Raw genomic sequence first — 26334 nt, 5'->3', positions numbered from 1 at the left:
GCCAGGACCTTCGTCACACTAATGGAGAAGTCCACTTGCCACCACCAAGAAAGGAGGGTGGGAGGGACCCAGTTCTCTCCTCTGCCCAATTCTGCCATGCAGAGTCAAAGGGGCTCTGCCCAGAGCTCAGTCACAACCACAAAGGTGGAAACATCAAACATGTAGCTCCCTGCTCCTTCCTTCTTCTGGGTCGAGAGGAGAGGCAGCAAGACATCTCTTTTGGATGGGACTTGCATCACTGGTGAGGCCCCAGCAAAGGCATGAACCAAATGAGCACAAACCTCACATGTTCAACTTGCCTGGAAAAAATCCTGGTGAAAACTTGTGCAGAGAAACAGTCATGACTTTCGAGGTGAAACTAAAGGCGTCTTCAACTCCTATCAGGAAAGAAAAAACAGCTTTCATGCACCATTCATATAAATGACAGAGCCTGAACACACAAACAGAACTGCTTGATAAACATGGGGCAGCAAGCAGAGCAGGAGCAGCATGAGCGAAGCAGAAATGCAGATGTGGCTCCATAAATCCATTCTCGATTCACAGAGACCTGAGTTCAACTGCAGCAAAGGTCACAACTGAAATGAATTTGGCAGGTCTCATGCTAATCAGTACTGAAGGGATCTCGATACCTCACGTCAGTGCCCAGGGCAGCAGCACTCGCCTGCGCTGCTCAGCCTGCGAGGCTGGGAGAGGGATCCGAGCAGGGCTGCCTTGGCCAGAGCTTGGCTCTGATTAGAACCAGTGCTACCGGGCTCTCTCGCTTTTTCTCAGTGCTGCTGCGGTTCAACATGCCTTTTCTTTTCCTTAAAGACACATTAAAATAGTGGGAGTGGGGGGAGGGAAAAAGAAGTAACAGGAAACTTAAGAGAAACCAAATGCAGGGAGAAAACGGAGCAAAATGAAACACACCATAAAATTTAGAAGAGCGGGAAATGTTAAATGGTGCTGAAATCGTGTCCCTGAAGGAGAGAGCAGTTTCAGAAAGGCCAGTTATGGCTTTAGTTTTATAGCATCAAGCCTTTTTTTAAAAGCACCGTTTACTACTGGCTGCTTCCCTCTTGCACTGGAGCATTAAACAATTAAATCCTGTCAGCAACTGCTCTGCCAGGATGGGAGACTAGGACAACACTGTCTGTTGCTTTAGGTACAAGACTCCTGCCCAGACCCTCAAGAGAGGTCTGAACAGCAGCATCTGAAGGGCAACTTCATAAAACAGGACAAGGCAGAAATGGACTGAGTGAACTCAACTGCACTGAAAGGAGGCAAAGCCACAGCTGTGGCAGCATATAAAGTTCTGCTGCGCCAACAGGCCTTAACTTCTCCCGTTCCTCCCCTGGGTCCGTGCAGCTGTGCTCTTTGCAGCCTTTGCTGGGCCTTACCATCCCCATGATGCAAATCCAAATCGATATAAAGCACACGGTCAAATTTCTGGCGCAGCCGCAGGATCCCCAGGACGGCATCATTCAGGTAACAGAAGCCAGAAGCTTCATCCCTGTGAAAACAATGTCCATGACGTTGAACGTTGCCAATGCAGTCACCACCAGTCTTGGTGCTGACACCCTGACTTTGCAAGTCTCCACTTCACAGGGGCACAGAGGAGGACGAGAACCCAGCTCGCACACCACTGTTACACCTTCAGAGGTCCTCTGCCCGGTCAGAAAAGTCACTGCAGCAAGGAGAGGCATCTGCACATCCATGTTCAAGCTCTCAGAGTTAGACACGGGGTTCATGCAAATCCCTGGGGCTCCCCAGGGACACAGAATAGCACTGTGAAGGCCAGTTGGCTGTGGACAAGGAAGACATACTGTCTTGTCTGCACTGCAGACACGCCCCATGTTTTGGGAGATGGGGGACACAAGTTAAATAAAACATACATCCATGGAAAATGGGATGGAAAAAAATTATTTTACCATTACAGAACCACAGCATTCGGGATCAAAACTTTTACTTCCTCTCCTGTTGTGCTGGAAGATCATTATTGATGTTAGAGTTCAGAGCAAACAGCCCCCCATGGAGTGTAGGGAAACCCAAGGTCAACCTTGCACCTTTTCAAACCTCTTATTAAGAAACCAAAAAAGCCACACAAAACAATTTGGCCAACATGTTGCCACATTCCCATTGTGTTCCAAGCTGCATCAATCATTTGACTCTCCACAGTGCTTCTCTATGGACCTCACAAAATCCCTTCTCACTTGAACTGCCGGAGATAACCAAGTATCAAGGAATGGCGGGACATCTGTGAGTATACCTGCTCCAGACCCTCCCTGCAGTCCATGACAGCAACAGCACTGGGCAGTGACCAGCCTCCTCTCAGGCCTCTGCCCTGCCCTCTCTACCTTCTGCCTTCCCTCACACCTTGCTTTCTCTCCCAGCTGGATTGCCGCACCCTGAGGGTTCACAGGGGAGCCGGGAGCTAGGAAGCGGGGTTCAGACACCAGGTGAGAAAACACAAGGGAAGAGATTGTTTTCTTACTTCTTTGCATGATGCCACCCTCCAGGCCAGTTAATTGCTACCTTGCACTTGCCGTCCAGCAGGCACTGGGCTGCAGTGATGGTGGCTCCTCCCACGGCCGCCGCATACTCAAAGATCCCTTCAGTGGCTGGACAGTCATAACCTGCAGGTAAAAGTCCAGGTAAGAGTCCACATGTCAGACACAACAGGCCTTTTCCTCCAGAGGAAGCACATTCCTTTTGTTTGAGCCATCTTCTTTAAGTACAGCTCTGACCTTCTGTTCCAAACACAACGCCAAAGCCATGGCACAAACCCTCACAACAGCTGTCAGCTTTGGACTCACACAGCAGATTCAAGGGGCCTGAGTAGGAATAAAGTTGTGGTGGGTTTGTGTGGTAAGGTGTTCACAGTGGGAGGGCTGCAGGGGTGGCTTCTGTGAGCAGCCACCAGGAGCTGCCCCCATGTTGGACAGAACTCCAGGACAGACCTGCCTCTGGGCAAGGCTGAGCCCATCAGCACTGCGGGCAGAGCCTGTGGGAGAACATATCAAACAAAGGGCAAAAACCACGGTGCAGCACCTGGGAGAGAGGTGAGAGCCTGTGAAAGAAACTACCCTGCAGGCCCCAAAGTCAGCAGGAAAGGAGGGGCAGGAGGTGCTCCAGGTACTGGAGTTCCTGCAGCCCATGGTACAGACCACAATGAGGCAGCTATGCCCCTGCAGCCCGTGGAGGTCCATGATGGAGCAGAGATGGCCCTGCAGCCCCTGGAGGACCCTATGTCCCAGAAGCAGGGGAGTGTGCCTGAACAAAGCTGTAACTCCAAGGAAGGGACCCACGCTGCAGCAGGTTTGCTGGCAGGACCTGTGACTCTGCAGGGGATCCATGCTGGAACAGCTTATTCCTGAAGGACTGACCCCATGGAAAGGGACCCGCACTGGAGCAGTTCCTGAAGGACTGATTCCATGGAAAGGGACCCGCACTGGAGCAGTTCCTGAAGGACTGATTCCATGGAAAGGGACCCATGCTGGAGCAGCTTGTTTCTGAAGGGCTGACCCCATAGAAGGGACCTACTCCTGAGCTCACCACTCTAACTGCAGCTGCAGCAAAAAAAGCATCCTGGTCCTGACACTCAGCTAAGCTCTCGCTGAAGACACACGTCCTTACCCAGTCCATACTCCACAGACTCCGGATGGTCATCATCCCCCTCCTCACTGACCTTCTGCAGGTGCTGCAGGTAAGCATCTGTGTGGAAGCTTGCCATCTCCTCCATGGAGGCCACTTTTGGCTTGACTATCCTAGGCAGAGAAAAGGAAGGGAGCATGTCAGGACAAGAGGGCCTAGGGTTTGGCTGGAATGCTCAGCTTTAGCCTTTAACCTAGAAGCCTTCTTTTGGCAGTTACTGTGGTAAAAGCAAACAAAAATCCCTCTTTCTCTCACACCAGACTGCCACTCCAGTGAGCAAACATCCAGCTGAGCTGGCCTTGACTTCAGCGTAGCACTGCCTGCTATGCCCAGCCCAGGGAAGAACACCTACAGGTGCTGCCTGCACTAACCTTCCTATTTTGCTTCAAGTGTTTTTCCCCCTTTTCTGCATGTTCTCCCAGTATTAGCAATGCCCAGTGGATCCAACATTCTGGTTACACACAGAGGCACTAACAGAGGGAAAAGTCCAGTCCCAGCTGCTGCAGCAGGACCCCACCCTGCCAGGTCAGGAGCTGGACAGCACTTCTCAAGTGCTCTGACCTACACCTGCATCAAAGCAGAGACCATTGCTGTTCCCAGCACCTTCCTGGGTTTGGGTGCTTTGCAATCTGCCTAAACAAATCCTGCAACACACTGAACCCTCTCCAAATCTCAGACACTGGGGGCACACATGGGCAGCACAGCATAGGAAAGAATGGGAAGACCGCAGGAAACTCCCAGCTCTAGGCTGGTCCCAGTGCCAGGCACTTCCCAGTCCCTGCCAAGGCAAACAGCCCCTCAGGTCTGCTAGATGATGGCACCTGCAGCCAGGTACCAAGCACACTCTGCCAAAATGGCTAGAAAAAAAAAATTCTTTTAAAAAAGAAGTCCCAATAGGACCTTCTGGCCCTGCTGAACTGGAGCATGGGATTTTTTTTTAAGAACATAAGAGAGGCTGAGCTAAGCCTTTTATTCCCTTCATATGCTCCAGTGTCAAAAGCCAAATGAAGCAGGAGGGATCTCACTCTTCTGCCCCAGGTTTCACCTTGTCTTCTCTCCTGAACAGCCCCAAGACCTCACAATAAGTCTCCCAGATCAATTACGACACAGCAAAACAAGGTCCCTCTCTGTATCAGCACTGACTGAGCAGTGGATCTGGAGCAGCACCAAGGTTGTCACCCTGCTCCGAGCCCCAAGCCTGGGGGTGACAGACACTCTGCAGAGAAGGCACGAGAAAAATCTGTGCTCCACCAGACCAGGAGAGTAACCACGAATTACACCTTCCACTGTAATCGTGTCCACGTAGCAAAACAAGCACTTTCCTTAGATCCTTAGAAATACACACTGTGTAGATTCATTAGAAATACACACTGTGGGGGCTCCCTGCCAGCAGGGACAACGTGAAACCTGAAGTTACTCAGCACCTTCCAAACCTCAGCGGAGAAGAAAACGTCCCTTCACAGAAAACGGGAGCACTTACTTCATCTGGTCGAGCAGGCAATACGCCTCAATCAACGAATGCACCATGCTGGCCTAAAGAGAAGAGTACATCTGTGAGAGCAGGAGAAACAAAGGCAGCAACCGGGGGCATGGGGGGGCCCAAGGAAGGACTCGCAGCCGAGCTGTGGCTGTGACTCCCCCCAGCAGCGGCTCTCCCGGCACGGCTGGAGCCGGGCAGGGCATCCCGGGGGTGCGTGATGGGCCTCCCGGTGTCCCGGGCAGAGGCACAGCCGGGGAAGGGAAGCGCAGCGCTTCAGTGTCGCTGTCACGGCGCTGCCAGGGGCGGTGTGAGAGCACAGACAGGCCCCTCCCCCCCACTCTGACCGCACACTCCTCCCGCCGGGGCCGCCCCTTCCCCGTTCCCCGCTCCCTCCCGCCGTGCCGGGCCCCCCCGCCCCGCCACCCCCGCCGCGGCGCTGACCCGCTTGGGCACTTTGCAGAGGGAGTCGCAGAGCTCCACGTACTCCGGGCTGTACACGTAGACCGGCGGCGCCGCCGCCATCGAGGCCCACACGGCCGGGGCCGGGGCGCAGCAGCACGGGCGGTTCCGGCCCCGCGGCCCGCCGGGAGCTGTAGGCCCGCCCCGCCGCCCTCCCTCCCTCCCTCCCAGCCAGGCCGGGCAAGGACAGGCCGCACACGCTGTTAGAGACGTTTTTATTGGGGCCCCCACGCGGCTCGGGGTGGTGTCTATTATCTAAAAAAGTAGTAATTGTCATTAGAAAAGGACTGAGCCCTGCACGCACCGCCCGCCCTGCTCGGGGTGCCCGAGCCCCGCCGAGCCCAGGCAGCTCCCACCGGGCCCCCCGAGCCGGAGGGAGGAGCCGGGCTGGGACTCGGCCCTATCAAGGCTCCTCTGCCCGGGGCAGGGGTCACGGTGGGAGGGATCAGCAACACGTACACAACAGCCGTTGGCTCGAGAGACACCCCCCCCCTCCGGCTTTGAGGCCAAACCAACCTCTGGAGATCAAAAACCACAGAAACACACACAGGAAAACATCTGGCTCTGGGGCCACCCCGGGGAGCGCGGCGGGCAGCGTGGGCAGAGCACGGTGTTGGCACGTGGCACAGGCACTGTCACCCTCCCAGCCCAAGAGGCAAGTTGAGCTGGTGACCATCGCCCTCTCAGAAGGAGCTCTGCTGGGGCATCCACCTGGCACAGACCACGTCCTCTGTGTTTGCCACAGTGGATGTGGCCACCCTGGCAGAGCTCCCAGGAGAATATGCAGCCATCCAGGCCTCTGGGTGCAAGGAGGGAACGATGGCAGTGGTGAGAAAAGCTGTGTTCAGTGTGACCAAGGGGACAGTGATCTGCTCAGCCTTGGGGCTGAGCTATGAGGACGTAGAAAGGTTAAGGAGCAGAAGGGAGTCTGAGAGAGAGGCTAGTGGAACCAGGCTCTACCCTCCCTGACAGAAACAGGAACAGCCACCCGAAAATACACAGGTTCAAGCAGATCCTGCATCCTCCCTTGCCAGGTGAAGGCAGGAATAGAGGAAAGGAGTGGGTGGAGCCAAATCCCCTCCTTGCCCACGTTACCTCTCCCTGTGATGAAGCTCTGGCTCTGGAAGGCCAGGCAATGGACAAGGTGCATGTTAGTCCATCTACACCAGAGGTGTTGCCATGGCTGTGATACCCCCCAGACCATGGCAACCTCTACAAGAAAGATGGGTGAGAGCTGCAGGTGACTGCTTTCTGAGGGGCACAGACGGTCCAATATGCCACACAGACAGTCCTCTCAGGAATGTCTGCTGCCTCCCTGAGGCCCAGGTTAAGAGCAGCACTAGGAAACTTCCCAGCCTGGTTCAGCCCTCGGACTTTTACCCACTGCTGGCCTTCCACGTGGTCGGCAATGAAGCCACAACACGTAGTCCAAGGGCAATCAAAAGAGACTTCAGGGTGTGGGGATGGTTGGTAAGTGATTCTGAAACACAGGTTCTTTCCTCCATCCCTCCAGTTGTGGGCAGGGACATTGGAAGAGACAGACCTAGTCTGTTAAATATATGACTTGGTGGCTGGTGTCACTGCCACAATTTCAGATTTATCTATAACAGCACAGCCTGTACAGCCCCAGGCACACTGATGTTGGATAGGATCCACCTTCCCCAAAGGGGAAAGGGACCTTTGCTCAGAGCTGCACCTGCAGGATAGAGTGGAGCAGGCACCCTCTGTGTCCCCACCCCTCCCTGTGCCAGGTTGTGGGAGCTGGGGCCAAGGCCAGAGCTGAGCATTAAGGGCAAGGCTGTGATTGCACAGATAACACCAAGCAGCCAGCTCAGAGGTGCTTCAAAAGGCACGTGTGAACTCAGGAACTTGCAACCTGGCCACCAGCACTGCTGCCAGGGACAAGTATATGGCACAGAGGGGCTGCCACCAGCATGCCCCAGCCAGCCAGAAGCCCTGTCCTCACATCTTAGTGGCAACAGGGATCCTGGCTACCACAACCTCCCCAGCTCTGCACACAGGACCCCCAAGGGAAGGATGATGGGCTGCCTACTTCCAAGCAGCACGGCTGTGGCTGGGCTGGACCATTTTGATTTTGGGCGTGCTGGGACAGAGGCTCAGGCATCATCCCCTATTTCTCTAGCAAAACTATTCCAGCAGCAGCAGGAAGAGCAAGAGCTCCAGCCTACACTAGTATAAATCCTGATTGGAATAAAAAGCAGCACAGTTAAAACACAGTTAAAAACTGCAAACCTGCTGAAGGCAGGGAGAGTATGAGCTGGTCAGGGAGCACTGCAGTGCTGAGCATGCAGGTCTGGTCAACTGCCTCAAACAGAGGTCCCTCTGGGGGTGATGGCTCAGGAGGAGCCATGCAGGCAGACACTTCTAACACAAGCAGGCTTCAAAGCTCAGCCTTTCTCTTGCTCCTCAGGCCACACATAGGCACAGGTCAGTTTAGGACACGTGCCTCCTGCAGGCCTCCTCAGAGGGCCGCTCACCCACTGAGAGGCCAGGGCTGGGAGGAGAGATGGCCACGCAGGCTGCCTGGAAACTAACCTAGTGTTCCTCTTTACAAGCTGTATGAAACAACCCTCCCCACAGCATCTGCAACCCAGCGAGGAGCTGCGAGAGCTACTGCATGGAGCAGCTGTCTGTGGGCAGGAAGTCGTACACGTACAAGGCCACCGACTTGGACAGGTAGGTCATGGTGCCAAACCGGCCGCTCGGGGCACTGTCGTACAGCAGGATGCAAATGCCTGTCGAAGGATCCCTCTCTAACATCTGGTCGTCAGCGCCCAGGGCTTTCTGGATTTTGGACAGGGAAGGAGAAAGCCGACATTAGAATAAGAGCAACCCCCTCACCAGCTTCCACCCCAAGCACCCTCCGTTGCACTCACAGGTGTGACAAGTTGACAATGAGCAGCGGGAGGAGGACACTACAGCTTTGCTGTGACCCATGAACGCAACAGGGACAAGGGGCAGGGCCCTCCTGCTCAGGTGGGTGAGCCCTGTGCAGCTGTGGGGAACACAGCCAGCAGCCCTGGGTGAGGCTTGGCCCTTACCTGCTCCTCATAGAAGAGGTCGTTGGCTCTGTGCAAGATCTTTTCCACAGGTATGATGCCACCGATGGTGTGCACCTCCATGTCCACCAGCATGGTGAGCACCAAGATAGCTTCCACCAGAAGCTGCCTGTACTCTGGCTGGGGCACACGATTGAGGACAGACTCCACATGCGCAGCAAACTTCATTTCCCCTGGGGTCATCTGTGAGGATGTGGAAAGAAGTGTACCGAGAGCACCGTATCACCAGCACAAGTCCTGAGCTACGCTGGGCACTCACCCAGGGCAACCCAGCACCCAACAACAACCTGCATGCCCCGTTTCCCCTTCACATGAACCTCCTACCTCTCTGGTTGTTGAGGAGGGGAGAACAAAGCCCTCCACAGAGAGGCCATGGCACTGCCGAACAAGAAAGAAAGATCGTGGTTATGGCTTGGAGAAGCATCGTGCTAAGACACATAGGTCCAGCCCATCAACTCACTCCCACTTGAGCACTGGTGTGTGCTGCCTACACACCCCAGCTCTGCCTCCTGATTCTGCACAGCATCACTCCTTTCCCATCATTTCAGCATCAACTGGAGCCCCCCTGCACAGGGCTCTGCTCCCTGGCTCAGCATGCTGAGCATGAGGTGTGCCTGGACCTCCTTCAGCTGTGGCTCCAGCTCTGCCCCTGTCTGGCTAATGCTCCCCTCTGCAAGGCACAAGATGAGTTAGGTCCTACGTGACTTCGAGGCAGTTCCAGGTCTTCCCCAGCTTTTCCAGGGCCAGCTGCAGGCCTTGTCCATGAAGCACATATCTACACAATATCAGGGACCAGCCTCGAGTGTCTAAGTATGCCTGGCAAGGCTGGTGCCTGGGACCACAGGAGAGGCGCCAGCTGGACATCCAGCTCACCTTCTGCAGGACCTTCCAGACCTTCTGGTAGAAGCCCACAGGGACACGGTTGAGGGCCCCATCCAGCCGCCGCCTCCGCTGCCACTGGCCCTGCCGGCTGTCCTTACTGCCCTGGTCTTCCAGCATGCTTGAAAAGGAGTCCTTGTCCAGCAGCTCCGCGTGCCCAGGAGACTGGGCAGACAAAACAAGGACCACAGAGACTGCTGCAAAGTTAAACACCCCACAAAAGTGCAGCCTGCTACTGCTCAAGAGTTTCTGGTTCTCCAGTCTGATAGAGCTCCCACCCCCTGCCCCCAGCAAAGCCCACCTTACAGCACCCCCCAGAGCACAGCTCCTTCCCACCATCACAAACAGGACAGACCCCATGCATGCAGCCAACAAACACAGGTTACCAGAGAGGACTTGAGGTCGATGTCCCTGGACTGCAAACTGACGGGCTGAAGGAGAAAGGGAGAGAAGGAAATCAGACCGTGCCAGAGCAGGGCAGCAGTCACAGCAAGTGGAGCAGCAGCAGCACAGATCAAGCTCAGGTCACGGGGCAGTTATCCCAGGGCTGCAGTTAGCTGGAGATGCAGTTTTGAGAGGAAAGCTGTGGAAAGTCCCATGTTACCATCAGAGGGGAAGGATTGTACCAGGGCATGAAGCAGCTGAGGGGCCCCACATGCTGGTGGGGTGCATGAGAGGTGGGTTTGTGCCAGCCTGCGCACAGGAGCAGAGCTGCTACTGCTCTGCTGGCTGCTGGCATGGGCAGGGACTGAGTCTCGGGCAGACAGGAGGGCCAGTAGCGATGTCACTGCCCTCTGCAATATCAGGTTTCACACTGCAGCAAGTTGGCCCTAAACCTGCTGCATCAGCCTGGTCCCTGCAAGCCCCATCTCTTTGAGGACAGGACCCCTTCTAGAGCTCAGGACTCCTCTGGACACACACCAGACACATGAGGAGGTCCTTGGCATTTGTAGCTGACCAGAAGCCTCTTCCCCCAGAGAAGAAATAGCTGGGGAGGCTACAGGCAGGATCCAGTGAACTGTCTGGCAGAGTCACTACTGGTCATGGCACTGGAAGCATTGTGCCATCCTGCTCACTGCATTTTGTGAGTGTAATGGAATGTATTTGGCCACAGAAACTCTGGAGCACAGCTCCCAGCTGGCTGTAATGGCAGTACACCCACAGCTTAGGGAAGCCTTCCTTCCTGTTAATCCAAACACGGCAGGTCCTACTCCAAGGGGAGCTCCTGTGGGGCAGTGCCAGCCTTGAGCACGTTAAGCCATGCTGACCTCTTCCCAGGGAGCCAGCCTCCTTCCCTGTCCTGAACAGAGCAGCCCTGAGCCTGCTTAGAGAGGGAAAGGCAATTCATTGCTGCAGCAGCTGAGGGAAGCTCATAGAGTCATGCATGTGAGGAAGCTGTCCTGGTGCATGGCATGAGGGGCAAAAGCTGAGGCTGCAGGACCAGGGGGGCTTCACCTTACTCCCAGGCATAGACTGCCTACGTTTATTCAATTGCTGCAAGAGAAGAAGGAAATGAAGGTTCTGCTGTTGGAAGTGGCCCACCAAGATGCTACCCACACCTGGGACACTGCATGGTCCTCCCCACCCCTGCACCTTCTCAAGCACCCCTGTGCTCCCTTTGCACTGCCAGAGCAACCCCCACCCACTAACTGATCCACCCCAATTCTCCCCCCCAGGGCAGGACCAGAGCCAAAATTAGCTCTTGGAAGCAGCTGAGATCTCTCCCACTCTTCCATCAATTCTGCCTGGTTTGTAGCTGTTTGTCACCCACAAGGCCTGTCATGAGCAGCCTGCACTGCCTGCCCTCACCTGTTTGATTTCACTTTTCAGCCTGACAAGGCCGGAGCGCTCAGATCTGGTGGCCCCAGCAGCCCCCAACTCACGGATGGAGACGGCAGGGGTGACCACAGATGAGTCCACTGAACGCACTGCAGGGGAAGAGAGGTCTAGAGTGGGCACCATGGCTCAGGGCATGGCTGTCCCTTGTCACTGCTCAGGCACTGGTACCTCTGCATGCCCTTGCCCTCTATCCCAACAGCATCAGAGATCCATGAGCACAGCACAGTACTGCTTCAATTCAGACTTGACCAGGTCAAGTGACAAACTAAGCAAAGCCCAAACAGCCACAGGGCTCAATCCCCAGAAATCACTCAGCACCATCCTTATGAAGAGCACAGCTTCTTGCTGGACCCCTGCAGTGCAGAAGCAGCTGTGCTGAACATGAGGGAGGACAGGGACACGTAGATCTGACCACACTCTGCACCAGGAACCAGATTTGCCCAGAGATGCTCTCTGCTGAGAGACTCACTGCTCTTTTCCACCCCGAACTCCTTGCCAGAGAGGATGTGGTAGAGAAGGCTCTTCATGTCTGATGGGCTGAGATTCATCAGGTTCTCCGTGGCTTCTGTGGCTGGAGAGAAAAGAATTGGGATTTTGTACCCTGCCTCATAGTTCTCCTAGAACATTTCTACCCTGCATTACACTCTGTGAGCAGGGGCAGCACTGGCACAGGAGCTCATCCTCCACAGACATACACTAGCTCCAGTTGTTGCCTACAACAGGGACTCTTCCCCATGCCAGCCCAACACATGCCGGGATGGAGACTGCAGTGCAATCACTCGCCTGTGCTGCCCAAGGACAGGTCCAGCTGCAGACGCTGGCACTTCCATGCAGGGTCTTGTCCTAACCTGAGCTGCCATTTTTAACAGTACTCCTTTCTGGCTGACAGAGCCCCGAGCATCACAGCACCCACCCCAGCCGGGGAGCCGTCCCCGCCGCACGTACCCGAGCAGCGCAGGGAGTGTGCCAGCTCTGTTGCCATCACCTGGATGATGAGCCCAATGCGGAGGCGGAACATCTCCACGAAGAGCGCAGGCTGCGTGCGTATGTACATGGCCAAGTACACCATGATCTCCTGGAGGGGCAGAGGCAGATCACCCCACTGCTGCTCAGCAGGGCAGACACCCAGATGTGGGGTCCCCCCTGACATCCTGTTCCCTCACCTGGGTGAGGATGGCCACACTGAGGTTCTTCTCACTGGCTTCATCAATGAGGTGAACAAGTTCCTCGTAGGGGACGGGGCTGGGGCATGAACAAACAGTAGAGCAAGTGAGAGGCAGCAGAGCAAGCCCTGCATGCCCCTGGTCTGTACAGCCCCAAGAGGAAAGACACAGGCTGGGGACAGCCAGCCAGGGCCGCTCCTGCCCATGGACCCCAGAGCAGCAGGCTCACATCCAGACCTAGCCCAGCATGCTGGTGGAGGGAGAGGGGCCACACTCACGCGGAGATTGTCTTCTCACGTGGCTCTGGGGGCAGCCCCACAGTCAACTGCTTCTGGTGAGACAGGAGGTCAGTGCAGGCCTGGGGACAGAAAGGGTCAACCCCAGCTATTGTAAACTGAGGGTTTGGGGGCTCAGCACAAGGCAGAGGGAGACAGAGCTGATGCAGCCACGGTTCACCTGCTCACTCTGCTGCCTCCTCCCCGACAGACCTCAGCCCGCTAGAGGCTGGCTGCACAGCTGTTACCTCATCCAGAGCTTCAACCTTCTTCTTGAGGATGCCAGAGATGTAGCGGATCAGGGCCCACTGGCGTGTCTCCCCCACCCGCACATACAGCTCAGTGAGGAGCTCCTTGACAGTGGGGCCAGGCTTGCTATCAAGCCCCGTGTGCCACTCGGGCCCCCTGCAGTGAAGGAGGTGCTGGGTTATACACAGCAATTTGTCTGTGGCAGCTCCCCAGCAGCCCCCCTGGGCTGTGCCAACCCCCTCTCTGCTCAGTGAGCCATTGGGATGCAGAGTTCACCCCACCTGAGCAGGTAGAGCATGTAGAGGATGTCTGCTTGCTCCTGCAGTGTGGGGCAGACGCGCAGCTGGTCCACCAGTGCCTTGCAGTCCACGTTGCCATCCTCGTCACGGGGCAGGCTCATCTCTGCATAGACTGCATGGCTCTGGGGGAAGGGAGACCCATGCTGCTGGTTAGCACCACCAGCACCCTGCCCCAAATGGAGCCAAGGACATTCATCTGTGGATATTCCCCCTCAACAAACACCAAGCCTTCCTCGTGCAGTCCTGCAAAGACACTCTGGCTCCACCTGAAAGGATAGCAATGCTCAGTCTGGGAGGGACAGGGCTCACCTTGCCATCCATGTCTTGCTGGGAGGGTGAACCCAGCAGGTTAACCGACTGCTGGGATGCCTGGAAGATCTTGCTGGGGACATACATCCCAACATCTAAAAAAAAAATGCAAAAGTTGGCAGAGACACTTCTGACCCCAATCACCACTGCTTGCCCCAAACCACCTCACAGATATCTGACACTGCTCCCCCAGTAGCCCCTGCAGAGAAGTCAGCTATGGGAGAAGCAGTCAGGACTAACATGATGGACATAATGTTAGTTGCTCTGCAGTCCATGGGGACCCCAGCATCACAGAGCTGGGAAAGCTCCCAGATCACCTCAGCCTCACCCCTGGGCTCAAGGGAAGGTGTGGAGGATACTGGAGTTACTCACTCTGGACATGCAGGTCCTTGGCCTTGGATGCCAGGGACATGAGGTCACGGGTGGTGTGGACAGCAGTCCGGAAGCGGCTCAGCCCTCCCCGCTGGGCAGTGGGGGGCAGGTTGGACTGGGGAGTCGTGCGCTGCAGCAGGTGGTCCAGGTACTGGGCAACCTCATCGTAGGCATCCTCTGGAAGGGAAGGAAGCAGAGAGGGGTTCAGCTACTGTGTGCTGGGGCACCCCCAGGGCCAGAGAGACCCCAGCTGTGCCTCGGCAAGGACAAAGCTTTGCTGGCCGCACAAAGCGACAATGTGGGGCCAGTGCCAGCAGCCAGGCTCACAAAGCACTGCAGCCAGGGCACCCCTGTTCCTGCATGACTCTGCTGCCTGGGACACTGGCTGACAGCTAGGGCCCCAAACTGGGGCTCCCTCCAAGTCCCGTCTGGACAAAGGAAGCCATGGTGCTGCATCGTGTGTTTGGTACAAGCCTGTGCAAGGACAGGAGTGTCCCACTCAAACCCTGCAGTGAAACCCCCCCACTCTTTCCCTTCAGAGGCACAGCCACGGTCAGCCTGTCCAAGCAGAGACCACTCAGGAGCACCCCAGCACAGCAAGGGCATCTTCCAAGCAGGACTCCAGCACAGAAGCAAGGTAGGGTGAGTTTTGCAACAGTTATTTCTAATTAGGAGTTAGAGGAGGAGTTATGGCTCCTGCCTTCTCTTTGCCCAGCCTTGAGCAGCTCCAACTGCTTCCAGCATCACACCAGGAGCACCAGAGGCACCACATGCTAACAGCAGCATGGAATAGGGTGCTCAGAGGCCAGGTCTCTGCTCAGCTGGGAGGTAAAAGTGAGGGGGGTGCCCCCTGGGGAAAATACCCCCGATAAAACACAGAACTGATGATGCACTTCCAGTGGGCCAGGGCAAAGCCATGCTGCTCTCCAGCTGGCAAACTCAGAGGTGTGTCAGCCCTAGGAGGTGAGCTGTGGACTGTACCTGAAGCAGCCTGGCATTCCCTTGAGGGAATGCCTCATGCCAGTGCCTGGAGGCTTGGCTGGAGAAGTCCTCTAGGCACCAGGCTTGAGAACATCCTCCTGCCTGGCTGCAGCATCTGACCACAGGAAAAACTTAAACTGAGCATCTTTGAGATGCCATAGAAAGGCCAGGCAGGTCTTTCCCCTTTCTCCCACTGGGGCTGGAGGGGAAGCAAACACCTTGGACAAACCCAGATGCAGCCTGTAAGGAGGCTACAAGCAAAGCAAGATAAGGGCAAAAGAAATGAGTGTTCAGAGTCCCAGCAGTGCAGACACTGGCTGCAGCAGCTGCAGAGGCACAGCAGATGGTGGGAAGGCCAGTGATTACCAGCACTAGGTCACACAGGAAGGGATATCCCCAGGCCTGCTTGCAAGGGGAACAGTAAAACTTGCACCCCACTATGGTCCCAGCACAAGGGAGGTCCCCCTCATGCTGTGATGGGCCAAGGCACTCTCAGGCACCCTCTACACAGCATCAAGGCTTCAATTTGGCACCCACCGGAGCACCTCTGCCCAGGAGAGGGGCAAAGGCTTTGGGAAAAAGACAAATTGCTTAGGGACACGGTGGCTCTTCCCCACTGCCTTGGTCACTGTGCCTTCACATTTGCACTGCACTTGTGCACCAAAGACCCTCAGACACATCTCCCCAGTGGAGGTAAGCTGCCAGTCCTTTGTCTCTTCCCTACAAAGGTCGCAGCAGCTCGTTCCAGACAAGGTTGACAGAGGGTCAGATGGGAACATGGTGAAAAACCAAGTGCATGGATGCTAGCAGGAGGTTGTGTGTTACGAGTTTAAGGGTGAGTTGGGCATTTGCCACCCCACAGCAGCGACTGGCCTGTTCTCCCTTACCCTCCTCTGCTACCTGCAAGCCATGCAGCCAGTCCTCGCTGTCCAGCTCCTCAAAGCTGTCACTGCAGAGCCTGTAACTCTCGGCAAAGACCTTACCCTCTGGCCCAGGGTCCATAAAACTGAGGTGTGTTCGGCATGACGTTGTCAGGAACTCCGACAGTTTACCCGTCTGGATCCTGGGCGAGAGATGGGGAGGTCACATGGGAGAGGAAAGGGGAGGCAGTACCCTTGGCTTTACCTCCTGGCTCCAGGGCAGGCCCTTTGGCAGGGAGAGATGGACCTGTCAGGAGCATATGCACACCAGTGTCTGCTTTAGCTGTCTGCAACTCCTTCAGCCACAGGTGGGCATGGAAGGGCTGCCCAAAAGATATTAGGAGGATCCTGCAGCCATGGGTTTGATGACATGAAGAGCTTTATCCTCTCTTTCATCTCCTCTGTTGAGACTGTAGCCCCAGGGTGCACTGACAGCCTAGCACACCCCAATGTGTCCTCCCCAGCCTGTTTCCCCAAAGCCAGTGCACTGCTCACCAGGCTCTTGGAGGCTTGACAGCCCTCACCCCAGGAGGGTGAGCTCACCTTGCGCCACCGAAATACCCGTCCTGCAGCTTCCGCAGCATCGCCAGCACCGTGGGGTGCACACTACTGCCGGTTTCATCTGTGGGCAAGAGGCACAGGCAGTTAGGCTCCTCTGCTCAAACTGGCTCCCAGAAGGTAACCCAGGGCCAGGTGGGCATTCAGGCACCCAAAGCAGCACAGGCGGACCCGTTTGGGGCATGCAGACATGCTGTGGTACCAAAAGCACCACCCAAAAAGGGAAATTCGGGACTGTCCAGGCTGAATTCCAGGAAAACTAGGCCAAGATGCACTCCAGGCTCCTGGGATTTCAGCTTGGCTGAAGCTGACAGTACCAGACAACAGCACCCAACAGCCCCCTGCTCTCTCCCTGCCTTTCATATGAGGCAGCAGATGGGGGGCTGCTGTCAGGGGCAGGAGGCACCATAGGAAAGGGCACACTCAAGACACCAAGGGGATTTCAAGTACACAAGGAGAATCAAAAAGGCCTGAAAGCAGAGCAGAGTCACTTCCCCGCACCTCATGGGGAAGCTGGGAGCTGCTGCAGGCAAGCCAGTTCTGCTCTACGCCATTGCAGAGCTCTTTGCTCCTTCTGGTTTACTGTTTTCCCCTCCGTGTTGCCTAGGAAAGCCTTTAGCAGGTGGGCAGTCTTAGTGAAGAGTCAAGATGCAGAAAGAGCCCCAAGAACACTCCTACAGGGGAACTGTTTTTTTGGTCTTGCTCCCAAAAGGCCTTCCCACAAGCCAGGTTGTCGGGAGCCATTGAGCTGCAGGCACTAGCGCCTGGCAGGCAAACCCACCAGCTGCCAGGCAAACTGCCCACTTGGCGTGGCTCTTCTCAGTGGTAAGCTCTTCACAGAACACTACTGGCTGCTCCAGCCCCACCATGTCCCTATTACTGAGGCAGTCACAGATCTGCCCATCCCCTTCCTCCTGCAGAGGCTGCTTCCCAGGGCTGCTCTAGCCAAACACCTTGCCAGGCTGGAGGATCCATACCGAGCATGCTGTGGGAGACGGGGAAGGTGATGGTTGGTTGCCCAGTCATTCTCCAGCGGCTGCAGAGATAGGAGAGGTCCGTCCTCAGCATCTCCACAATCATCTTGTTGTCAAGAGCCAAGTAGAACTGCTGCTGGTCTATGAACTGTGAGGACAGCAGGAGACATGAGCGGCCCTTTGTACAGCCACCAGGTCCCTATGGTGCCACTCACATCTTCCCACAGGCATTCAGCCAGGCCAGACACGCTGTGCACCCAGAGGACATGCTCCTTTGCACTGACAGCTCATCCCACCTTACTTGGCAGATGCCAGTACAGTCTAGTAAGGGACCCTCAACTTCTAGGGCAGCTACTGGCCATTAGCAACTATGAGGAGATAACTAATGCCACAGCTCAGCAGCAGCATCCAGGCCTCCTCCTGGTGTCCTTGTCAGGGTGAGCAAAGAGATTTTCACCCAATACTGATCATCAGAAGGCTCAAACCACCTCTCCCAGCATGCACACCCAGCCAGAACCAGCAACTGGGCTGCCTCACGCCACAGTGCTGGGGCTGCTTCACACTCCCAGAGGGTGTTGGGCCACATCTGAGAATAACTTGAGCACTCAGCCAGTGGAGAAACTTCTTGCCCAGTTCCAGATCACATAACAGCTGGGAATGAGCCCATGCAATGTCACCCACCTGTGGGGTAAAGGTAAAGATGCTCTTCCTGATTTTGTAGAGCTTGGAGGTCCCAATGACACCCATGTGCCGGTAGGGCCGTCCAGTCAGGCTCATCTGCTTGTTGCGGCCTGGGAGGGCAGGAAGAGGAGTTTTTAGTGCAAGCCTCCTAATTAAAGGGGCTGCAGCAGCAAGCAGTGCCGGGCCTCTTGCTACTAGCCAGCAGGAAAATGCTGGTTTGTGGGTGGGATACCCCAGAACCCTGTGTCAAGCTAGTACAGCTCTAAGTGACAGTGATACTCTGTCCCCAGCCCTGCCCAGGGGGCTAGAGACACGCTGAAACAGGGACACACAGCCTGTCCTGACTTCTGCAACATGTCACACCTCCAGGTTTTTGGGGATGTCAGAAGTTGGAACAGGGCTGGGGGTACTCCTCTGCATAGGGCTGGTCCCCCAAAGCTGACAGCTCTATCAGCATTCCCATTGCTCATAGATTACTCCCAGAGCCCAGAATGGCACAGTGCAGCATCGCCCCTTGCTCGTGTCAGCCCTGACAGCTGCCAGGCTGTTCCCCCTGCCCATCTCACACTTGGCATTTTGGTGGCCTAAATTAGCCACCAAATTAAAATCACAGCAGATCAGGTGTCTCCTATGGCCCAGGCTAGATCTCTGGCTCCTGCACGACAAGGCTGATGCCCAAGGGGTTGCAGCATCAGGGAACATGCGTGCAGAGCTGAGCACACCCTCCCCTCACACTCAGCCCTGCCCACCCCCCAACAACAGCCATTCTGCCTGAGCTCCAGGCTCTCTCCACCAGGGACAGCCAGGGGACCGTTCCTGAGGTCTGGCTGGCCTTCCCCATCGAGATCTGGGTACAGGAACAAAAGCCAACTCCTGTACACACCAGGTCCTTCCTATATGGATCAAAGTCTGTCTGTCCCTGGGGTGGCTGTGCAACTGCAATGCCAAAGCTCTATCCCTGTCAGAATAACCCTGAACAACACTGCCTGTCACCTTGTTCCCCTTGGGCACGAGTAGCTTTACTGGGCTCAGAAATGGGCAGCAGAACCCTCATCAGCCAGGCAGAGAGCAGGACATGAGTGTCTATGAGCAGGAGTGCCAGGGGGTGGGACAGACCCTTCTGCACCCCCTTTGCTGCAGTAGCAGGGAGTCCAGCTCACCCAGCCGGGCATAGATGTGGCTGAGGATGCGGGCAGGCTGCACTCTGATGGGGTAGACATCTTCCACAGTCTCCACATCAATGCCCTCCTTCTTCAGGATTTCCTTGATCTCCTCTGTCTCAGCCAGGATGCACACTGTGGAAGGAGGACAAGCTCAGTGCAACAGGAGCACAAGGGTGTGACAGCACTGCCCCATGCCTTTGAGGACACATACAAGGTGCCACACCACAGAGAGGCAGCTGTCAAGGGGTCCCTTTGGGAACCAGTTCCCACTGCAGAGGTCTGCCTTGCCCTTCCTAACACTCTCTACACCCAAGTGTTCTGCACCAAGTGGCAGGAAGACAGTTTTCAACCTCTCTGCAGAGGAGGCTACAGCAGCTGTTATTTCCCTCAGTCAACACAGAGTGGAATGGAAGGACTTGCACCCCATCTTCCACCCCCCTTGCCAGGTCTGAGATTGGGAGGGACCAGCAGCAACGCAGCAAGCAGAGCCACCCAGAGCCACCCCTGTGAATTTTGCACTGCCAGAGTCCCCAGACCTGCCAGGCTCAGAGGTATGGGACTAGTATTCCTTTTCCTCACCTTGAACCACCACATCAGGCTTAGGGACAGTCGCAAACCGGCGGTTGAGGGGATCTATTTCACCAGGAGCCAGAAACCCCTGGGGAAAAAATGGTATGAGGAGATTAACGTTTTGTGGGCAGCATAGAATGGGTGATGCCTATGGACAACCCACCTTTAAGAAGTCCTGGGGGATGGGAGTGGCAACTTCCCCAAGGCAGGTGGCAGCATTTGCCCCTTGAGAGTTCAGAGCTTGGCCCCACAGCCCTCCCCAGCACCCAGGATGACTGTACCTCAGCCATCAGGCAGCCCAGGATGTAGAGAGACTGCCCCCACATGTGCGGCAGCTTGCCCATGGGTATTCTGTCCACAGTGTGGGGGTTCCTGTACTCCTCATCCACCTGGAAGACAAGCCAGGAGGTTAAGGAGGGATCCACAGACACAGGATGCTGAAGGAAGCATCTTCACTGTATTTTGAAGTCCAGCAGTTCGAGGCTTGAAACAAGAGCCTACAACAGCATTTGTCAAGAGAGGGTCCAAAACAGCCTGGCTACATTCCTCCCCTCTTCTTGTGACTGCCCCAGACATCCACATCAGACAACAAATCAGCTGCTCAGACCATGTTTGGTTTCCCAACTCAGGCCATTAGAAGGACTAACGTGCCCCAGGAACACTGGGGAGATGCTCTCAAATGCTGGTGAGGAGAGCACCTCTCCTGCATGACCTGGGCACCAGGAGGCCACTGCTCTCAACCCCACACCACTGAACAGGAGCTCAGCACCATCTCCTCAACCCAGGTCCACTTGTACTGAGCTCTCGGAGCATTCAGCCTCTGAGTAAGCAGACTGTCAGCAAAGCACTCTTGTGTATGGGGGCAAGAAATGCTTTGGGGGAAAAACATCAGTTTTTATCCAACATGGTTTTATAACAGCTCCAAGCCTCATTTTTTATACATGAGGTTTCCATGCACTGTATGTGCTACTTTGCTAACATTTTGGGTTAATAAGCATTTAAAACCTAATTATCTGGTAATGATATCAGGAGTTTCAGCAGTTGGACTTTGTGACTCCCTTCCAACTCAGAATATTCTGTGATTCTGTGAGACACTCCCTCTTTCCACCACAGCTCAGGATCGCTCACCTTATCCATTGGGACACTGTACAGCTCTGGCATCAGGCGTATCCCATTCTTCCCCTTGATGAGAACCCCCTCAAGGGCTTCCCGGTACTCCTGCACCTGAGGAGAGAGGAGAGAGAATCTGCTCCTGGTCATGGCTCCCTGCATCCTTCCCCTGCACACCTTGCCTGCCAGGGACTTTTTTCCCACCACCCCAGCAGGTTCTGCCCCCCTTACCTGCTCTATGTTTCCATTGAAAATCCCATCAATCATCAAGTATGCCCAGAAGAGAGGCCACTCACACTCGATGTTCTCAAACAGCTTCAGCTCAGCGGGTTCATAGTAGAGGCGTTTGGGGTCCTGTAGGTGACAGCAAGGCAGACGGTGGGTGGCAGGATCCCCTCAAACTGACAGGGCTCCTCCTCCCGCCAAGCCCCCTGCCTCAAATGCCCTCCCACCCTTCCTCTCCAGATGATGGCCAAGACAGAGCAGAGAAGCAGTTTTACCTCCAGCCTCTGTTCTCCCCGTCAGACACCTCCCTCCCAAGCCCCCTGCACTGATGATGAAGAGACTTGCCCTTCCTGGAGTCTACCCAGTCCCCAGGAGAGCACCCCAGAGCCCCCAGAACACCCCAGACACTGTGCTGTTGTACAGTAACAGCACAACATCCCCTGTGTCACACTGGGTCCCCTTTGCCTTGCCTGCTCTGCCCCAGCCCCTCAGCATCTGCCTCCTCCAGCATCATCAAGCTGGCCCAGCCAGGTGCAAAGGCTTGGGCTTGACGTGCAGGGCCAGAGAGCAGAGTCCCTCCTGCCATGTAGTGCAACTGACACAAGGGAAGTTGTCAGGATGGAGACCTGCCAGTCCAGTGCAGCTGTGTGTGGTGTACCTATGCTCGACCCTCCCTACTAACTGCTCTAACTCTGTTTGCTGCACAGAAGGAAGAGTGCTGGCCTTAGCAGACTGTTAGGCAGAGAGGACAGAAGGAACTGACATTTTCTACAGTGCCTCCATTCCAGCTACAAGCTCCCAAAGTCCCATCTGACTACAGGCAGCTGCATGCCCCTGCAGGCACTGCTGCCCTTCCTGTGCCTCACAGATCTCCAGGAGTAATCCACAGCTCGGCACACTGGCAAAGCTCACAAGTGTTGGGAACGTTGGACTGGAGATGTTGCTGCTTTTCTTTGGCTCTGGAAGGGGGCAGCCACACACGCTGCCTATTATGGGCAGGTCTGCAGAGGCAGAGCCAAGAAGCATTCAGAGGCACTTGTGCCCAAAGAAGCCTCATCAGGTTATGGGCCCAGAAACTGGTGATGATTTAAGAGCCTTCAGGTACCATTTCCTAGTTCAGTAGTTATCAAATGAGACTGTTGCTTATAAGGTTTTCTGGTTTTCCCTCCCTTGAGCAGCAGCGGAAAGTATCCTGAGAGCCACTGTGGCAGTACCCAAGCTGCCTGCTGGCCTGGGAGAGGCAGAAGCAGCTTTGTGACCTTTGGAGCTGAAGCAGATGAGGAGCTCTGTGTGGTCACCTCCCCAGGCCTCCAGCCCTAGCTCAGGGCTGGTGCAGCTCTGGGAGAGCCCACCTCACCAGGGCTCCCATGCAGGGCACTGGTCCCACCTTCCCCCAGCCCAAGGGAGACACACCACAAGGTCCCAGGACAGAGGCAGAGCCAGCCTCTGGCCATCTGCTATGGGCATGGGTGGAACGCACCACCTCTGCAATGAGCTCTGGCACTTTGGGAAGCCTTGCCCAGACCCATGACACCGCCTGGGGTTAGTGAGGGCTCTTGTCTTCCCAGTGCTCCCCAACACAGCCTTTGTGCTGCATGCAGGGGGCTGCTGCTGGCAGGGCTAGGGACACTCACCTCTTTGGGGGTCCTGTATCCATCCCGGAGGAAGCGGCAGCAGCCATAGCGTCCCTGGAAGGGAGGAAAGAGATGCCAAGCAGGAGGCACAGCGTGAGGCATCTCGTACCTTCAATGCAGAATCAGGGGTGGGGTGTCTCCTCCAGCCAAACACCCCCTCTCTTGCTCACCCAGCGCTCAGGCACCACAATCACAACCCAGGGCCACACGACACAGGGCTGCCTCTTTGCACATGGAGACTGGGAGAGGACACCATCCAGCACTCCCTCCCCAAGGATGTTTTTGGGAAGAAAAGGGCTACAACAGTTTGGACTGCAGCTGTCCCCTGGGAATAGTGAGATGAGGGGAGAGCCACTCACCTGCAGCTTCGTGATGATCTCCTGCTTGGTGATTTCCACCAGCTCGCTGTCCTCCACAGCAAATGCTGGGTAGGAGATGACAGAGAGCACGCTGGCATCCACCTCCTTGGATGTGGAGGCCCTGGGCAGCATTGAGTGAAGGATGGACTGGGCAGAGGAGAATGAGGGGTGGTTAGGTTGCCAGGCATCGTTCACACCACAACCCCAGCAGATCACAGTTCCTCCTGCAGTGGTGTCACGGCCCCACGGGTCTCACCTGGCAGTGCTGCACCTCATCTGACAGCACCCGTATCACTGACTCCGGGCCTCCCTTGGCTCCAAAGAGATCCAGCTCATCCAGTGCCTCCAGGGCAGCCTGCAAGCAGACTCAAAGAAGCACGTCCTCCACCATGCTGCCCATCTATAAGAGCTCTCACCCCATGCCAGTCCCTGTGTGTAATGCACTGCCCAAATTTAAAATAATTTGAACCCTGAGAGCTGTGGCTGCAGAACATCTCTGGTCATAATGGGACCACATCCCCAAAGCCATGGGTAGCCAGACATCAACAGGGCCCTGGACATTTCTGCCACCCACAGCAATTAACTCTTCACTCCCAGTTCAGGCAAAACTCAGGCTAGAGGGGCACAGTTTTATCCCAGTGTACAAGGAGAAGGGTCTTCCTCTCCAGGAACCTATGACTGCATGGGGCATTGAGCCTCAATAGTTCAACATGCCCAGCCTGCCCTGTCAAAAAGCAGCTCAGGGCCATTGGTGCTCTCCACCCCCAGCCAGCACTTCTCCCCAGCTCACCTTGGCCATGCCAACAGAGCTGGCATTCAACTCGGTGATGCCTTGGTTTGTCTTGTCCCCGCGCTCCCAAATCCCGAAGTCCTGTGCAGAGGCAACAGGCACTGGTTCACAACACAGCCAGAAAGCCTTTGAATCCCACTCATCAGCAGTGCTTCCAGGAGGTGCCGGTGGGGCTCAGGGGGGACCCAGAGCTGCCCCTGGACACCAGCCCAACACCTCCAGCACCAGAGCACGCTCTCCTTCCCCAGCATGCACTACCCACCGCGGTCTTGTAGGCAGCTTCAATGTAAAACACGAGGTTCTGGATAAAGTTGACTTCATCCAAGCTGTGAATTATGTGGAGGCCTGGAGCAGGGGGAAGAATTCACATCAGCCACTCCAAGACCACAGGTACTCCCAGGATGGGGCTGCAGTAAGCCAGGGACGCCTCCTCCACACTGCATGCCTGCCTGATGGGAGCCATGTCCTGGCTGACTCCCATCTCCAATCCCACCCGCTATGGCTGCACTGGGGTTTCAGACAAATGGACATCAAGGGGCCCAAACCCACCACAGGTGCTGTGAGCATAAGAAAACAGTGGAGTCAGGGAAGCCATTGCAGCAGCTTGGCACCCAGGAAGCTGCACCCAAACCGAGGCTCTAGAGAGCCTGGAGACCAGCACGCTCAAAGCTGAGATGGCAGCTCCCAACAGCATTACCTGAGGCTGTCATTTGTGCCAGCATGAGCAGGTAAAGGGAGGTGGCATCCAGCTGTAGGTGACCCCACTCGTTGTCTCCCACCACGGTGGCACAGGTCTGGGTGTTATACTTGGCATGCAGGCAGTCCTTGGTGCTCTGGCTGTACTTGAAGGCCTCCACCTTTTCCACCTTGAGAAGGGCAAAAAGATGCAGGAGTTCATAGAACCCTGTCTCCAGAGAGGTCTGACATCTCCCAAGCCAAGGGCTGCCTTGTGCCATGAGCCCAGCATGTGGAGCCATGCCTGGCAGGGCAGAAATTCCACAGCCACTGGGCTGCCCCTCTGCTCACCAAGGCAGTGAGTGGCTCACAGGCCACTGCAGTGCAGGGCTGCAGCTGTGGAGGGCCCATGCCACAGCTGCACCACGCAGAGAAAAAGGGTCACCCCAAATGCCCTCAGGAAAGAGAGCTGCAGAGTCCTACTGCCAGCCAGGCCATGAGACAGGCAGCAGCTGGCAAAGGCTCCACTGGCTACCAGCCCACAGCACTGGAACTTCAATCACAGCTGCTCACTCAGAACATATTTCAAGACTTGCTGGAAGGGGAGGCTGGGGAGAGCTGGTACAGTCAGGATTGACAGTCTCTGTGGCACAGCCGGGCTTTAAGGAAACCACTTTACACCCAGAGGTGCTCCCCAGACCCTACCTGTCTCATCATGCACTGGAGCAGTCCCCGCATCAGCTTCACCACGCTCTGCAAGAACAAGGAAAACAGCCCTGTTAATCGCCAGAAGCCCTGACTCAGGCTCAGCTGGCCGATGACCTTTGCAGGGCTCGGCGCCTGTAATCGGAGCTCCAGCTCACATTTCTACAGCCTCTGCTCCCAGGGCAACAGCAGAGGGAAGATTTCTTGGCCTGCCAGCGGGGCCGAGCTGCTGTGCTGTGCAGCGGGACAGAGGGCACAGCTGCAGGACACGGCTCCCCAGCCCCTGGGAGAAGGGCTGTGGCCCCAGATCACCCCGGAGCCAGAGGGACAGACCCTCTGGCTGGGCTCCAGGGTGCCCTGGGAAGAGCAGGCTCTGACATCCCTTCCTATCGCCTCCTGCGCCGGGGCACAGCCCTGTCCTCACCCTCACTGCACGGCTCCCCGCGGTCTTCGGGCCCCTGGCCCGGCTCTGCCAAAGGCTGACCCGCCCGAAGTGGCGGCAGCCCCCGGGTGCCCCCAGCCCCGCCCGGGCCCTTCTCCCTCCGACCTGCTCCATCTCGTAGGCCTTGGCCTTGTCCTCGTCGCGGTCGGCATTCTTGCGGTAGGCCAGGCCGAGCCCCCAGACCGCCAGGATGCTGTACACGTTGTCCCGGACCCAGGCGTCCCGGTGGTCGCCGCTGGCAGGGAGCAGCCCCGTCACCGCGTCCTGCAGAGGGGACACACCGTTCCCAGGTCACTCCCCGGCCCGGGCTCCCCCGCGGGCTCGCCCCCCGCTCCCGGCAGTGCCCGCACCTGGTGGCAGAGGATGGTCTGCTGCACCAGGCGCCCATAGCCGTCCAGGCGCACGCCCGAGTTGCTCCGGCTCCTCATGGCGATGGCGATGGCGGCGGCGACGGCGGCGCCGGCACCGGCACTGCCGGGACGGGACGGGGCGGGACGAGTCCTGGCAGCG

General features: G+C 56.3%; 2 protein-coding genes across 8 annotated transcripts in view; both read right to left on the bottom strand.

Annotated features, from left to right (window-relative positions):
- Positions 1-5849, bottom strand: part of HDAC8 (histone deacetylase 8) — a 13886-nt gene extending 8037 nt beyond the window's left edge. For 2 of the 5 annotated variants that reach the window (XR_010434172.1, XM_064670398.1), the window contains exons 1-6: positions 5598-5849; positions 5114-5166; positions 3616-3746; positions 2474-2615; positions 1380-1492; positions 300-377 (exon numbers count right to left, since the gene is read on the bottom strand). Coding sequence is in view for 4 of the 5 variants with exons in the window: in XM_064670398.1 (XP_064526468.1) it covers positions 300-377; positions 1380-1492; positions 2474-2615; positions 3616-3746; positions 5114-5166; positions 5598-5849 (769 nt within the window). In the remaining variant the exon portion in view is untranslated. Of the gene's footprint in view, positions 1-299; positions 378-1379; positions 1493-2473; positions 2616-3615; positions 3747-5113; positions 5167-5554 lie in introns of all 5 variants that reach the window. The other 3 variants (XM_064670395.1, XM_064670396.1, XM_064670397.1) reach the window with 3 other exon arrangements.
- Positions 5771-26334, bottom strand: PHKA1 (phosphorylase kinase regulatory subunit alpha 1). Of its 3 annotated transcripts, none has more exons than XM_064670391.1 (33): positions 26175-26334; positions 25930-26088; positions 25383-25430; positions 24700-24868; positions 24265-24347; positions 24003-24083; positions 23469-23567; positions 23213-23359; positions 22854-22907; positions 21226-21348; positions 21013-21108; positions 20166-20273; positions 19894-19972; positions 19312-19446; positions 18152-18261; positions 17474-17618; positions 16482-16560; positions 15906-16081; positions 14038-14214; positions 13666-13760; positions 13339-13478; positions 13057-13213; positions 12812-12891; positions 12534-12612; positions 12316-12445; positions 11840-11941; positions 11341-11459; positions 10987-11025; positions 9918-9962; positions 9526-9696; positions 8977-9030; positions 8635-8835; positions 8118-8377 (listed from the first exon to the last, which is right to left on the bottom strand). In XM_064670391.1, exons 1-33 carry the CDS (start codon positions 26250-26252, stop codon positions 8204-8206), a joined length of 3732 nt encoding a protein of 1243 aa, XP_064526461.1. In that variant the 5' UTR covers positions 26253-26334; the 3' UTR covers positions 8118-8203. The 3 variants fall into 3 exon arrangements, with proteins under 3 accessions (XP_064526462.1, XP_064526461.1, XP_064526463.1); XM_064670393.1 differs by having other exon boundaries at positions 16002-16081; XM_064670392.1 differs by lacking the exon at positions 10987-11025 and having other exon boundaries at positions 5771-8377.

Source organism: Pseudopipra pipra, chromosome 13 (assembly GCF_036250125.1).
Source record: "Pseudopipra pipra isolate bDixPip1 chromosome 13, bDixPip1.hap1, whole genome shotgun sequence".
In the NCBI taxonomy this organism is placed as follows: Eukaryota; Metazoa; Chordata; class Aves; order Passeriformes; family Pipridae; genus Pseudopipra; species Pseudopipra pipra.
The sequence above is the reverse complement of the archived record's forward strand: the minus strand, read 5'-3'. Positions and strand labels throughout refer to the sequence as shown.

Bases quoted from the DNA above. Each gene is read 5' to 3' on its own strand.
- PHKA1 (XM_064670391.1), bottom strand. From the start codon at position 26,252: ATGAGGAGCCGGAGCAACTCGGGCGTGCGCCTGGACGGCTATGGGCGC. The intron at 22,908-23,212 runs GTGAGTGGCTCT...CCTCCCTTCCAG, and splicing joins AGATCATCACGAAGCTGCAG to GGACGCTATGGCTGCTGCCG. The intron at 17,619-18,151 runs GTGGGTGACATT...CTGTCCTCACAG, and splicing joins TCTTTACCTTTACCCCACAG to TTCATAGACCAGCAGCAGTT.